Raw genomic sequence first — 16,660 nt, 5'->3', positions numbered from 1 at the left:
AAAATCTATATCATATAGTTTTATGCAAATAGATGTGTCTGAGACTAACATACTTTTGGATTTCTTTTGCTTGTTTTCTACACAGTACACTTCATTTTTTGAGTTTAATCATCACCTAGAGTCTATAATGGACAAAGCCTATATCTACAGGTAAAGTATAACTCAGCATACTTGAGAGAAAGGGGGACAGCAGTTATACAACATTTTAGACAGCATTTGGAAAGAATATGACCTCCCTGTTCAAGACAAGGGGATAATTTCAAATTTTGGTTATATAAAATATAGGGATATGTTCTAAAACATACTTGGATATTTTAGATAAGATAAAAGTATAAAAATCATATCAGATTTTAGAAGAATACTAAACTAAAAAAGTAGGACTTATTACCTGCTTCAGTCAAAACAAGCACAGGTAAATGTGCTCTTTTGCAGGTCAACTTTCCACCTTCCTCATGACAACTTATTCCTAGTCTGAGTTTTGTTCATTTGCTGTTCTGAACTTCACTTGTCCAGAGACCTCTAGCCGCAGCTCATTTTAGCATAAAGTCCCATGAGCTTTTCAGAGATATCCAGTTAAATCAGCATGGCTTATTCTATGGGATTCAAAGTGGACAGGTGACCCTCAAGACATGTCTTTCACAGAACTGACACACACCATCTGTGAAAAGAGAGGAAGTTTTTGTTTTTGTTTTTAACACTCTGGCAGTTCCAGTCGAGACACTGCAGTCAGAAAGCATGCAGTGGCACCATCTCTTTATACTGTACTAATGAGAATTAGCAGTTCACAAATCTAAAGCAAGGGGCTTCAGTGGAGATAGTAAGGAAAAGAAAATGTTAAAATAGGCTATATTCCAGAAACAACACGAATCCTTACTTTGCATTTTTCCCCCCTGACAGAATTATTCGGACAGCTGGATACTTGCTGTTTATTCTGCATATTAATGCCTGTATTTATTACTGGGCTTCAGACTATGAAGGAATTGGCAGTACTAAATGGGTGTATAATGGTGAAGGAAACAAGTAAGTTCTAATTTTGAAAGAAACTTTCTTTGATTCTTCTTAACTTTCTCTTTCAGTATATGAATTTTCTTAAGCCAGAATTTTTTAAACTGTAGGTCATAATGCATTCATTCGCAGAAAAACCTCTTTAGTAGGTCAGTATATTTTTAAGTGAAAGAGGGTAGAAGAGAATAAGAATAGAAAATATCAGAATCTGTCTGATAGATAGTAGGGGTGGGGTGTGTGTGTGTGTGTGTGTGTGTGTGTGTGTGTGTGTGTGTGTGTGTGTGTGTGTGTGTGTGTGTGTGTGTGTGTGTGTGTGTGTGTGTGTGTTCTGGGTTGGCCTATAAAATGCATTTCTTACTCTGGAGCATGATCAAAAAAGTTTAAAAGCCTCTGCTTTAGATAACTGAGTGTAGTAAGATAACTTTTAATAATTCCGATGCTGATTGTTAGTAATGAACAATGTTAATTATTTAGAGGGCAGGTGCAGTGGCTAATTAGTTTACCACTGAAGGGTTTTATGAGTTTATGAGTCAGCTCTAACCACTAACTCAATTAAACACTTAGGGAGTAACGAGGATCATAAATTAAACTTGACAATTAGGTATGCAAGTGTCCCAGGAATATGAGATAATTTGAAAAATTTAGTGCAGTAAAATCAGAACTCAATAATGGCAACTGGGTTATTTAATAGTGAAATTTACTTTTGTAGATACAAGAACCTAGAATAAAGTTGACTCCACTAACTTTGTGCTCCAATGAAATGACACTGAACATATTATAAGTTAATGTCCTTACTGGGGAAAAGCAGGTCCCAGCATTATTTTGAAGGGCAGTTCACAGCAGCCTTGGGATGGAGAGCAATTATAGGATATAGCAAAGACAGTGAAAATGCCTTACAAAATCCCACACTACCTAGAATGAGTTGGATATGAGTGAGGGTTTATAACATTTTTTGAACTTTTAACGAGAACTGATTTTAAAGAACTTAAAGTTAGAAGGTCCAGTGACTGGGAAAACACACACATACACAGAGGAAATAAATATTCCTGGAAAGTTTATAACCAAACCTATCAGTTTATAATCCAAATTACTTAATGACTTAATAGGTAATTCCCTTTAGAATGTGAATTAACTTAAGTATGTATTTACTTTAATATAAATAAATAATTTATACAGCAAGTTGAGTAAGATACCAACTATATTAAATATTGGCTAAAAGTGAGTATGTAATCCAAAATCATTAGTTGTCTCGATCTGATAACTGTTTTTTTAATCAAATTAGCAAAATAATATAAGATTGCATCAGAATGTCTTTCAGAAAAGGGGAGCTACTTCTCTTTTCACACCCAGATGCTTCTCTGAGAGTTTTGGGGTAATATATCTTGTTCCCAGTGCTTAGCACAGTGTTAACTATGTAATGAACAATACAAGTGATTGGGTATATGAAGAAGGCAGGAAGGGAGAGAGAGAGAGTAAGGAAAAAGGAAGGAATAGACAAATCTGCATTATAACAAAAAGAAATTTCAGCTTCAATGCATAAGAAACTTAAACTAAACGTGCTAGTGTTTTAAATTTCTAATTCCAGCTATTTTATAGACCAGATTTCTGAAGTATTCTCTCTAAAATACCATAAGATAAATTACTTATTGTAATTAGTTGTTATAAGAAAAATTTCTGGATAAATACAATTACAACTGTTTCAATAACTGCTGAATTCTCTAGAAAGTAAGAAGCCTCTTCACAAGCTTAAATACAAGCATGTGTTCCAGCGCTGGAATAGAGTAGGGAATGACTGTGAGCTGACCACTAAAGAACAGAAATAGCGAGGGTAACTTCTTAATAAGGAAAAAAAAAATGAATAATAAAGCTAAATAAGAAACTTAACCAATCCAAAAAAAAAAAAGACAAAAAAGGAAAAGAAGCAGTTGTGGGGAGAAATCTAGAAAAGGCAGGACAAATAGAGAGCACAAAGTAAAATTGTAGAACAACTTAAAATATATCAATATGTGCAATAAATTAATATGGACTAAACTCACCTGATAGCAGAAATTGTCAATTAATACTAATCAAAATAGGCTTTAAAACAAGCAAAACAATTTAGTGAAAAGGAAAGCCAGCATATAATAGTAAAAGTTTTGATTCACCATTGTTAAAAGACAAAGTTATAACAAATTTAGTTTAAAGATCTTAATTGTCTTTTATCTGCAGTTCTAAAGTGGGCAACATTTCATTCTATAGATTCAGTGTTCGATAAGCTGAGCAGAGGACACTGGCTTTGTAGGCAGAAAAGGGCTGAGGAAAGCAGAAATGGAACAAAAATCAGATTGATCATCTCAAAGTTGCTTTCCTTGTAAAGGTTAAAACAGAGGGGACTTCCTTATCATGCCAGCTAAATCTGGCCTGTTTGGGAATTTCACTATTATCTTTCTCTCTTCTAATTTCCTGGAAGGTCAAATAAACAACTCAGTTTTGGTGATTTGGAACTTCAGCACGAGTGATTCTATTTTGGTCTGGTTTGTTGGGCCTAGGGCAGGAGCTCAGTCCAAACTAATGGCTTCTGATAAATTTTATTTAACACCTTCAAGATATTCCAATTCTAAATGTGTATGCACCTAATAAAACACTTATAAGTATTCAAAGAAAATCATAAAGCAAAAATTAATAGATGGAGAAGTTCAAGACATCAAACACAATTATTAGTAATTATTAGTAAACATATAAAAGACTTGAGAAACCAATTATCAGGCTTGATGTAATAGATACAAATTGAATCTTACACTCAAGAATTAGAAACCACCCATTCTTCGTAAGCACTCACAGAAAAATACAAAAAGTAGTTACTTTCTCGGCCGAAAAGTGAGTTTCAATACATTTCACAGGACTGTTATCATACAACCCACAATCTCTGATTATGCAAATAAACATCACTCCATCAGTGCTGCTCTGCTCATGTGGACAGGAGCATTCTCACTGAAAGCCACAGTTCCGGTAATTCTGTTACCAATTGTCAGGGACAGGTTACCATCCTTGCAAAAAAAAAAAAAAAATGCTTTTAAATGTAGCTTTTTAACTTATTTTTTAGATAATTTGCATATAGCAATAACTAATATACTTACATTTCCTGAGTTTTTAAATATCACCTGTTCCTCTGTTCCTCCTATTGCTTCATATTATTCTTTGACCTTGTAAGCCAAGTTTTTCCAATAATTACCTAAAGAATTTTTTTTTTTACTTAACCCTTGTGATGGTTGCTGATGACGTATAAATTGAAGGTTGTTTATGAAGCCATTGGATTTGTAAACTTTGCCCTAATTATAATTAGGCAGCAGACTGTGGGGCATAAAGGGAGCATTCTGAACACTTAAAATAAGAGTTTATTATCATTCCATTAATTCTGATCAAAACGACAATGTCTATTCATTGCAGTGGAAGGCAAGAAGTCATTTTTATTTATATTGAGTGAATGTGAAATTTGACAAAGAATAAAAATGTTTAGCTCAAAAGAAAATTCAAATAAGCCGTTAAGGTTATCTGGTACTCAAAAATATCCCCAATGTACCTTTGTCCAAATATATCCCAATCTTATTTATTTTCTGACATGAATTTCCTGATGTGCGCAAACCTCTTAGCAAATCCGTGGCCCCAATCCCTAATGCATCTTTTTCATGAAGGAAAGAGAAAAGAAGCAAGCAAGGTTGTCATGGGAATCACTGACTTTAACCAGGATATGGAAGGAATTGGAAATACTATACCATAGTACTAGGGAAATTTAGGTAACCCACCTCCATCATCTTACAGATAAAGATGATGAGACCTAGGTAAATAAAGACATTTATTCAAGGTTCCCTAGATCCTGAAGGCAGACACTGGCCAAAAAAAAGGAGAGAAAAAAAGAATGATCTTTATATTACAGTGCCTGGGAGGATGCTTTTGGGATGTATCAAAAACACACCGAAGCAGTGGACCAGAAGAGAGATGAAAAGCATCTGGAAGCATGACAGGGAAGAGCCCAAATGGGGATTAAATAGATGCACTCACAGACACAGTCTTCCTACATTCTTATTTCTGTAAGGCTAAGTATGCATAACCATCCACTCATTCATTTGTAGCATTCAGGAAACATTAGTAAGTTCCTATTGTGTGTTAGTAGTTGCATGAATCTTTGTGGCACTTACATTCTAATAAGATTATTCACACTCAGAGCGAGTGCTTCCAGTAATAAGTTTACAGAAACTAGGAACTAAGATGAATTGAGGTAGGGAAAAAGTTCCACACCCGAAGATAAGTATGGGTACTTTTAAAAGTTATAGTTCCACTAAATATTCACTATAATGGTTAAAATTAAAAAGACTGACAATGCCAAGCATTAGGATAACATGGAGTTACTGGAACTCTCATACATTTTTGGAGGAAATGTAAAATGGTACAACCATCTTGGGAAAAGATCTGACAGTTCCTTTTACAACTAAACTAATCTTCCTGAAAAGATCTATCTGGGGTGTAATCTATGTTACAACTCAAAAAATTCAAGCCTGGATATATACTCAAGAGAAATAAAAATATATGTCCGTAGATAAAATTGTACAAGAATATTCATAGAAACTTTATTAGTCATAACCAAAAACTTTGAGACAGCCTAGGTATTCATCCATAGGTGAATAGATAAACAAACAATGGTATATACCTACTCAGCAGTAAAAACAAATACTAATACACGCAACAGAAATAACTCTCAGAAACATTGTGCTAACTGAAAGACGTCTGGCACAGATGCATACATACTGTGTGATTTTATTTATTTGAAATTCTAGAACAGGCAAAACTTATCTGTGGTAGTAAAAAATTAGAACACTGGTTGCTTCTAGGACAATGGAGGCAGGAATTGACTGGGAAAAGAACAGACAGAACTTCCTGATGTGACGGCAATGTTCTATGTCTTGATAGGTGTTTGGGTGACACAAGTTTATACACTTGTCAAAAATTTATTAAATGATACAAAAAAATTAGTAGCATTTCTATACACTAACAATAAACTATCTGAAAAGAAAATTAAGAAAACAACCTCACAATGGCAACAAAAAGAATGAAATAATAGGAATAAATTTAAACAAAGGAGTATATGACTTGGATACTAAAAACAATAAAACACTGATGAAAGAAATTAAAACACGCAAAAAAGTAAATAGAAAGACATCTGTGTTTATAGATTGGAAGAATTAATATTGTTAAAATTTCCAAACTTTCCAAAGTGATCTACAGATTCAATGGAATGCCTACCAAAATCCCAATGGCATTTTTTACAGAAATGGAAAAAACAATCCAAAAAATCCATATGGAACAACAAAAGACCTAAAATAGCTAAAAACAACTTTGAGCAAAAGGAGTAAAGCTAAAGGCATCACACTTCCTGATTTCAAAATACATTACAAAGCTACAGTAAACAAAATAGTATAATACTAGCAGAAAAGCAGACACGTAGACAATGGAACATGATAGGTAGCCCAGAAATAAACAAAGGCATAGATGGTCAACTGATATTCAGCAAGGATGCCAAGAGTGCACAATTGGGAAAGATAGTCTCTTCAGTAAATGGTGTTGGGAAAACTGGATGTCCACATGCAAAAGAACAAAATTGTATCCTTGTCTTACACCATACACAAAAGTCAACTCAAAATGAATTAAAGACTTGGGCCGAGCCCGTGGCTCACTCGGGAGAGTGCAGCGCTGGGAGCGCGGCAACGCTCCTGCCGCGGGTTCGGATCCTATATAGGAATGACCAGTGCACTCACTGGCTGAGTGCCGGTCATAAAAAAAAAAAAAAAAAAAAATGAATTAAAGACTTAATCATAAGATCTGAAATTAAAACTACTAAAAGAAAACACAGGGGAAAAGCTAAATGATATTGATCTGGGCAGTGATTTTTTTGGATATGACCCCAAAAGCATAGGCAACAAAAGCAAAAATAAACAAATGGAAAAATATTCAGCCCTAAAAAAGAAGAAAATCCTGCCATTTGTGACAACATGGATAAAGCTGGAGGACATTATGCTGAGCAAAATAGCAAGACACAGAAAGAGAAATAGTGCATGATCTCACTTATTTGTAGAATCTAAAATAGTCAAATTCACAGAAGCAGAGTAGGATGGTGGTTACCTGGGCAGTAGAGAGGAGATAATGGGACGGTAATTGTCAAAGAGTACATAGTTTCAGTTATGCAAGATGAATAAGTCCTGGAAATCTACTCAATAGCATAATGCTTAGAGTTTTAACAATAACTTTTTTTAAAAAAATCGTCAAATGGTACACTTAAGATTAGTGCTTTTATTGTATGTTCAAAATAAAAAATAACTCTGAAAAAATACCAAGTTCTAGTTTACATATATATTCTGAAGTACTGTTTTTAGGAGGAAGCGTCTGACTGAAAATTGCTTTGAAATGCATCCAAAAAATGAGGTGGATTTATAGACGAATAAATAGTGGAATAAATGACAAAGCAGGTAGAGTAAAATGTTAGTGGTAGAATCTACGTGGTAGGTACATGGGTGTTCATTGTAAAATTCTTTCACTTTTTCTGTCTGTTTGAAGTATTCCATAATAAGATATTGGAGAAAATTGTGTGTCACATTTGTTTTACTGAGGAAGACTTCCTGCTTTCCCAGTAAATGATTGTTATGGTTTTATGTCAAATTCTGCCATATCATTTTAATTTGGAGCATACTAAAGTGTGTGTGTGTGTGTGTGTGTGTGTGTGTGTGTGTGTGTGTGTGTGTGTGTGTTATTTCCTGTGTTATATAGTCCATAGTTACATAATTCATGTATTAAAGCAGCCAGATAGAATCTCCTTGAAAAGATCTATCTGTCTGGGGCATAGATATTAGAGATGGACACACTTGACTAATTAAGCTAATCCTAGAAAATCAATAAGACACCATCTAATTAAATTACAGATCTTACCTTTGGTTGTGCATGTCTGGGTCTAAGACGTGACTGAGGAAAGAATCCCAAAGTAAACCTCAAAGCATCAGGGCAGAAAAGTTCCAATTAACGTAGCAGACTATTTAATATACAAAAAAAAAAATAGTTCAAGGCTAACCCTTGAGATCTGGAAAATCAGTGCCAAAGTTTTATATTTTGGTGGTTGTTTCTTAACATCTGTAAATAAGAAAATAAGAGAAAGTAATTCATGTGTTTGTTCCTATTAACACTGCAGTGACTTTGGAAGAGACAGGAATTCCAATACTTACAATGGAGTTGTCCATGTGGGGAGAGAATCCAGTCCCTCTCCACACTTGGGCAGTATCAGCTTCAATAAATTTCCTTAATTTAAAGGGACCCACAGGTCCAGGAACTGTGACCAAAATAAATCAGGTAAAGGGAAATTATAAATTGGAATTTGAAAAGTTAAAATGCAATTCATGAAATTAATTCCATACTTCTTCAAGGTGGTTCTCTTTGACATCAAGTTCACTATAATATTAGGAAGTCTAAGGAAGCCTGTTGGAAAAAAATTACACAGTGATAATATTTTTATTCTCCTGGCACAGTGGTTTCAAATCCTACCAAAGATTTAATTATCTTTTCCTGTTCCTATAACCACCAGGTTTTTAAAAAAATGTACTTCAAAAGGTATTGAATTTACTGAATTTCAAAATGAGTGATTTCCTTCCAGATGTTTTTGCTAGAATATTGACCTCAATTGCAGTTTGTTTCTTTCTTTGTAAACCCAACTTCTTACTATTTGAAGATCTGAAAATTATAAACTGTTTCACAAGAAAAAGACCACCTTTCTTCAAGGATTAATACACAATGACACAAATTAATGTTATAAGTGGCACACCCACAGAAGAAATAAAAGCCTGAGTCAGGCAGGGTCTGTAAGAAATGCTGCTTTTCTGTGTCTACCCTGGATACTAGAATAGCTAGTTGGAACTCACTACGTCCAAATGTCTCTCTATAGTAATACCTGGAGATGTTCTTTATATGCAGGACATTTTGTTTTAAGGAGTTAGTGGGAATGCCTGACCCAGATCATGTTATCAGAGCTGTATGGAGTATACCAAATAGTACACCTCATCATGCACAAAAAATACAACTTATATCTGTAGTGGGGTTGTAATACTAACTTCCAATTTCACCTCACTGTGGACTCCATGAAACTCTTAGCAAAATGTGGCTAAGTGAATGTCGTGCCTTCTGTCTTAATCTTTACCACATTCTTTTCCATCATCTTCCTGTCTGGCCTGTAATGATCTCAGCCTCTCCATTTGCAATTGCTCAAGTTAAGTACATAATCTTTATAGAGTATATTTCTGAGCATACTTTCTTCAATACCAAATTTCTAGGTAAACTACCTAAACTACCCAAAACTAACATCCCTATTCAGATAGATATCCCTCTGTCTCTGCCATGGTTTACATATTTAATAGTATAATAAAATGTGGGTGGAAAATAGAGGGGGTATTTATTTACCTGTTCTGTTTTCCATTAGTAAAAACAATTGGATTTGAACTGTAAAAGCCTCTCCAATCTTCAAAAATATACTTGATCTCTACAATATTCCCACAAATCATGACTGTGGTAGTTTAAAGATGGCTTCAAATTCTTTGCTGCTTCTTTCATTGCGAGGCGGATTCAAATTTCTCTTTCCTTGAATCTGTGCTGGTTTTAGTGACTTGCTTAACAAACATAATGTGGCAAGAAATTAAGATGTTACAGGAATTCCGAGTTATTGGAAACCTTGTGGCTACTGCCTGGGCTGCTATTACTCTAGGGAGAACCAGCTTCCATTTAAGAAATCCATCTAACTTGAGACTGCCATGCTGTGAAGAAGCCCACGCTAGTCACTCTGAGAGGCTGAATGGAAAGAGAGGAATACCCAGCCAGTCCCAGCAGTTCTAACCATCCCAGCCCAGGCTCAGACATGTGAGGGAAGAAGCTACCTTGGGCATTCCAAGAAGACATAATGTGGAGAAGAACAGAGAAGCCCAGCCAGCACTCAGAATCAGGATCCCAGACATTTGGCTGCAATCAAGTCTTCCCAGATGCCTGCAGCCATTCAGGTCATACCAACTGAGGGCCAGTCATCATGGACGATAGATAAGTCATCTCTGCTGGGCCTTGCACAAAATCCTGACCACAAAACTGTGATCCTTACAAAATGGTGGTTATTTTATACCACTAAATTTGGGGAACAGCTAGAAGCACCCTCCTTGGGTTTAATTGTTTAGTCATTCCACAGAGACAGAGTTAATCAAAAGTTTACGTGGTGTTTGCCAGTGCTGCCTATAGAAGGAAAATATTGATTAGGATGAAACCTGCTACAATTTAGTAGTAATCTATGCTCCCAAGCATAATTGTATTTCCACAATACAGAAAAAAGCAAAATGTTTATTTTCTCTTTTCACAGGTATCTGAGATGTTATTATTGGGCAGTTCGAACTTTAATTACCATCGGGGGCCTTCCAGAACCACAAACTTTGTTTGAAATTATTTTTCAGCTCTTGAATTTTTTTTCTGGAGTTTTTGTGTTCTCCAGCTTAATTGGTCAGGTAAGTTGAGAGTGAATCCCTAGATACATACAGTGCTGTCATTTTTGGAAGGCTAACAAGTGTCAGAAAGTTTATAAAGGAAAAATTAGAATCAATAGGATTCTTTATTTCTTTACTAACTTTTATCTATTTTGATAAAGTTGAAGGAGGATGAGACTGGGTCTACATTGCCTTTCCAGTTTTAAACCATTCATTCTATCAGAAGACCTGTCAGCAAAGAGTATTATTTGGGAACTCTCAGAGAAAGTTGTTTGTAATTTAACTTCTCACTTGGAGCTTCCTTAAAATTCTCAAAAAAAAACTCTCTTATTTACTTAAACTTCAAATATTGTCATAAATCCTTGGATTAAAATCTACTTCAAAGGTCATTTAAACCAGAGGTTACAAAATGCCACCTAAAATAATTAATAAATCATTGTTTCACAGACATTAATTATGGCATCTCCTTATACTGATTCTCAAGGAATCATAATCTAGTAAGAAAGTAAAATGAATACTTATATTGCAAGGTAGTTTGCATTTGCAAGGGATAGAGCCCAAAATCTTGGTGAATTCTCAGATTCACAAGAAATAAAAAGCTCAAGAGCATAGCATCATTCGAAGTTATACTTCTTTGGAAGGTGCTTATACTACATACTAGAGAGCAAAGAAGCTATATTGAGACATGTGTAGTGCATGAAAAATTAGGCTAAGTCACACAATGATTATTCCTACTAGAGAAATGATTGGGTCCCACTCACCACACTCACAGCAGTATGAATAAAACTCACACTTTAACAAAATTAAACAATAGAAACTATTCTTTGTGACATTTGAAGCTGCTCACAAATAGTCTAAACTCAAATCCTACAGACATGAATGTGAAGGACCTGCTATACGTGGTGAGCACCAGAGGAGAATTTGAAAGCTCTCTATTAGTTCAGAAAAGGGAAGCTTCCCAGGAGTTTCCTGGGGGAGGATGCATTTGAAACATCTTTAAAAATCAGGTAGGATTCAGTGGTTATAGACAGGTAGTTGATCAATCAGAAACAGTGTGGGAAAAGATGGCAATGATAAAGCATAAAACATGTTTGAGGAACTCGAAAGAGTTCCAGAATAACTGGAGTGAAGGATACTTGTAAATAAGAGATGTGTGTACGGACAAGATGTTTTAAGGGCTCTGAATGCTAAATTAAAGATATTGAACTTTATCTCGAAGGCAATGGGAAGGCAGCCAGGGAGGATTTTGCACAAAGAAGAGATTCAAGGAAGAATAATTAAAATATAATATAACTTAGAAGGGGTGATACTGTTTTAAAATACAGTCTTCATTATTATTTAGGTATAGAAAGGCCAACAGATCAGGAAACAACTGCCATTGAAAAGGTAGTTCTTTATACTCACAGATCTCAGGAAAAGGGGGCACACTACACCACAGGGCAGGTAAGGGAGGCTACATGGGGAAGCATAGGGATGAAGCAGGAGAGGCAGGGTAGTAAGGCTGCTGTGGTCTGCATGTTTGTCCTCTCCAAAGCCCTTATGGAACTTAATCCCAATATGGTATTTGTCAGGTGATGCCTTTAAGATATGATTCAATCATAAGAACTATGCCCTGGTGAATGGATTAATCCATACATGAATTAATGGGTTAATGATTTTATAGGTTATCAGGGTGTAGATTGGTAGCTTTGTAAGGAGAGCAAGTGAGCATGTAAAAGCACACTTGCTCAGCCCTCACCATGTAACATTCTGCTCTGCCATGGGACTCTGTGGAGAGCTCCCACCAAGAAGACCCTCACCAGATGTGCCCCGTGGACCTTGGACTTTCCAGCCTCCATAACTATAAGAAATAAATTTTATTCCTTATGAATTGCCCAGTTTCAGGCATTCTGTTATAAGCTGCAGAAAACATACTGCCACACAGGCTTACAGGTAGCTGGTTTGAATAATTTCAGCAGGTTCTGGGTATAAGGGCTGTCTCTAGTTGTCTGGTACCTGACACTGGGGTATAGGGCAGGTGAATAGTGGCCTGAATGTGAAAGCCCATGTTAGAGCCTGATAAAGAAAGTAGTTGAGGGTATGGGCTCTGGATTCGTGAATTTGCATGTAAAAGGCAGACTCTCAGGAAAGTTGCTTGCTAGACCTAGAATTAGCTAACCCTAAGAGGGGCAAGCAAGACTATAGGTCAGCAAGACTCCAGATATCAACACATCAAAATACAGAAAATAAACACTTGGTTAATACAGATACACAGGGATACAGCAGTTCCAGACTGCACATGTTAATGAAATGGTGAAAGAGGATGTAATGGAAACTCTATTTAGAAAATATTTGTTTGGAAAGATGAACACCAAGCAATTCAAAACTGTAAGTATAAAATATCATAATCTTAATGGCTGAGATCATGTTAACAATGATTGAAATAGGAAGCTGGTTTAGATAGTAAATTCAAATCAATTTGAATGTAAACAGTAAAAAAAAAAATCACATTATTTCATATTTTTCATAAAATCAATGTGAGATAGTTATATCACATTCTATATTTTCTCAGTTTCACAGATGAAAAAATTCCAGTTTAAAGAGATTAAGAGGCATCCCTAATTCATACATGTAATTCATTCAGTCATATGGCAGAACTATATATAATAGTATTGATAATAATAGTAAAATCAAACATGTATTGAGCATTTATTATGTCCAAGACAATTTTTACAACAAGACTAAAAAACTACATCTAGCACCACTTCAGTTCTCTTGCTACCCAGAGGGCAATCTTTGGACCAGCAGCAATCAGAAATTCAGAATTCATGCCCTACCTCAGACCTACTGAATAAGAACGTGTATTTTAACAATATCTTCAAGTGATTGATATGCACATGAAAGTTTGAGAAATGTTCCTTTATTCACCTCACCACACCACGCCTACCTTTAAATTGAATTTGAGGTTTCAACAGGAACAAGAAGAAATATCAAGTCACTAAAAATGTGGTACTAGATCACAAGAGAACGATTAATGCCAGAGATACAGATTTGTGCCTTACATTTTCATAGTGAATAAAAGATGCAGAGAAGGAAAACAGAGAGAAACAAAAGTAAGGAGTCTGGAACAAAACCTCCACTTATTCAAAATTCCCACATATAGCCACACCAATGACTACACCCTGGAACTAATCATCATGTTTTAATTACAATATTCTATTCTCTGAGTCAATTCATACAGACTGGCATTTTCTTCCTCTCATACCCTCAAGTACTTCCCTAGCCTGAAACCCATCATGGAATATGCATCTTCCTCAATTCCCACACCAACAAAATCCAGCATTGCTGAAAGCACAGAAACCATTCAGATTACCATCACTGCAAATTCTTAGGCCTTCAATACTGATTGTAATACTTTTAATTGTCCTCAGTTCCCAAATTAACTTTCTGTTAAATCTCCCAACCCAACCCCTAATATCCCAAGTCTCCCAACTTTAGGTGACTAGGTAATGTAGGTCATCTATCAAGAACGACATGGGAAATGGAGATCTAGGAATTGAGGTTGTTGAAGAATATTTGGAAGAGCCACTGAGGAGTAAATTAGAGATGGATACAGTTGAACTATCTGCATGGCTCCTCAGCAGATACTTTTGATAAGTAAATGAACCTATTAACTCTAAAATGGAGACTGAAGAAGGTCTCACAATAAAAGAACCATCCTCAAAGAATGAGTAGTTTTTCCGTAAGCAGAAAAGGCTCAGCAGCTACTAGAATGAAAGAAAAGTCTTTTGAGTATGAGAGTGAGGCCCTGCTTTTCCTCCCTATTATAAACCCACAGTCAGAGCAAATTTACAACCACTTGCTTCCCCCTATGTGAGAGGAAGAGTCAAGCTATATATCTTTTTTGTGCTGAGACCTTAAAGATCAGCTTTTAACCTAGAGTGGGTTTTTATGGCTGAGTTATAAACATCCAAGAACTAAAACCTGACAGTTCCTTAAGAATTGTCACAGCAGTAGATGATGCTTCAGTAATTTCAGCACATTTCAACTTCTGCTGAATACTATGCCTTTAGCATGATGAGATTTGATTTTATCTGTCTAAACAGCACAAAGGGAAGTACAGAGGTTGCAATTTCATGATGAATTGAATCTATATAGCAGGCACACTGGGTAATCTATGAAGGATACTTTCAAAGTGAGACTCACAAAAATGGACTGGCCATTCTGCCAGATAAGTGCTCAACTTTCATTGCACATTCCTTGCATAAGCACAAACTGTATAATCTTTTTAAACATCAACTAACATTTTTGCAGTAATATACAATTTGCAAAGAAGATTATGTGCAATCATATGAATATATGACTGAATCCTCACAAAAATCTCACATAGTAGGTACAACAGGTCTTACATTGTCCTTACTGGGTAAGAGAAAAAATACGATTTGCCCAGTATTTTATGGGAATAGATAAATTAGAAACCAATATCAGTGTGTTTAAAATCAAATAGTCAAGGCATTAGAAAGGAATGTATCGTGTAAGAATATTGAATCCAACCAGAATTTTAGGAACTCTTCTAGTTCCTCTGCTGGGTGTGGAGTGACCTATTTGTGGTTTTAGATGCGAGATGTCATTGGGGCAGCTACAGCCAATCAGAACAACTTCCGTGCCAACATGGATCATACCATTGCCTACATGAACACTTATTCCATTCCTAGAAGTGTGCAGAATCGGATTCGTACTTGGTATGAATTTACATGGGACTCACAAAGAATGCTGGGTAAGCATGGCAGGTGACATTAAATTCCTGTAAATCTTGTTATATAATGAAAATTCTGTATGGTAGAAGCAGAGACTAATTGGATTTGAACGAAAGGTTGAAACACAATTAAATGATCTTTAAAGCATGAATTTAATACCATGGGATTTTTTTCTTAAATATAGTGCCATCTCTTACTAATTATGCAAACGTTGGAAGAGAAAAGGCTAACTTTTATTTAATGACTACTGGATGCTAGGTATTATACACATTGTCTAATACAGAGGTCACACACACACAAAAAGAAAAAAAGAATCAGGAAAACTAGGTGTTATTAACCTCTTTTACATTAGGGGCAACAAAGGCTCCTAGCTGAGAAATCTGGCCAAGGACGCAGAGCCAGCAAAGAGCCTACCTGGAACTCAGACCTGCTTTGTTCTCCTCCAAACCCTTGCTCTTTCTGTGACATCACCCTGTCACCAGGAGCACAGTACTAAGAAAGAGCAGCATTTTTTCAGGGCACTCCCATCCTGCTGCAGAGCGCACAGTTGCTTCTAAGAGACCCTTAATAATTAATGGTGTCTATCAACAGTACTACAATACTGAAGTTAAAAATTATTTTTATCAAAGGATATAAAATAAGTTCAAGATAATGTACTAGTTGACAGGAATCAAATCAACTCTTAGTTTATTTCTTACCATATAAAAATAGAAATTACTGCCACTGCACAGCCAAAAATCCACTGCCTCCAGAGTGCAAATTATAATGAGATTTTCAAATCACGAAGATTCCAGAGAGCAGACAGGAATCACTGGTTGTTGACAGTAGGACCCCTCTTCACCTTTCTGCCCCTCTTAAGAGATTCCAGCATCATGTTTAGAACCTCTTCCCAAATGACCAAAACAGCATGCCTCACTCTTGAACATCTACACTAGTCCTGGGGAGGCAGCAAAACAGGTGGAGGCTCTGGCCTCTCTCCCTTTGGCAGCTGCAGATACTGATGCAGTCCTTGGCTTAGGAGGTAACTAGTGACAAAGAGCCCTCGGAAACAAGGACCTATGTTGTATATGTAGTATTTTCATATCTAGAATCTATATTGAAATCAAAATTGGGATATAAAATAGCAATTTTTCTCTTTTCTAAATAGATACAAGAAAACATCAAAAAATAATCAACTCTCAGAAACCCTTCGCATACTAGACATTATCTGTCTAAACAACACAAAGGAAGTTCAGAGGTTGTCCATTAAGAATGGGCAGTTTTGTTTATGGAACATTGTACCAGCCTGAAGGCCCATCGTTCAATTTACAGGTACAAAAGCCTGTGATGTATTCACATTCTTTGTTGAGTTAATAAGCAAATACAAGGATACTTCAAAAAATGTGTGGAAAA

General features: G+C 35.8%; 1 protein-coding gene across 1 annotated transcript in view; it reads left to right on the top strand.

Annotated features, from left to right (window-relative positions):
- The window catches only part of CNGB3 (cyclic nucleotide gated channel subunit beta 3), a 141,324-nt gene that overhangs the window by 84,760 nt on the left and 39,904 nt on the right, over window positions 1–16,660 (top strand). Inside the window, 4 exon segments of the mRNA XM_063080035.1 lie at window positions 86–150; window positions 898–1,020; window positions 10,412–10,553; window positions 15,129–15,288. Coding sequence (XP_062936105.1) covers window positions 86–150; window positions 898–1,020; window positions 10,412–10,553; window positions 15,129–15,288 — 490 coding nt within the window.

The sequence above is a fragment of the Cynocephalus volans genome, chromosome 15, assembly GCF_027409185.1.
Source record: "Cynocephalus volans isolate mCynVol1 chromosome 15, mCynVol1.pri, whole genome shotgun sequence".
NCBI classification, from domain to species: domain Eukaryota; kingdom Metazoa; phylum Chordata; class Mammalia; order Dermoptera; family Cynocephalidae; genus Cynocephalus; species Cynocephalus volans.
The sequence above is the reverse complement of the archived record's forward strand: the minus strand, read 5'-3'. Positions and strand labels throughout refer to the sequence as shown.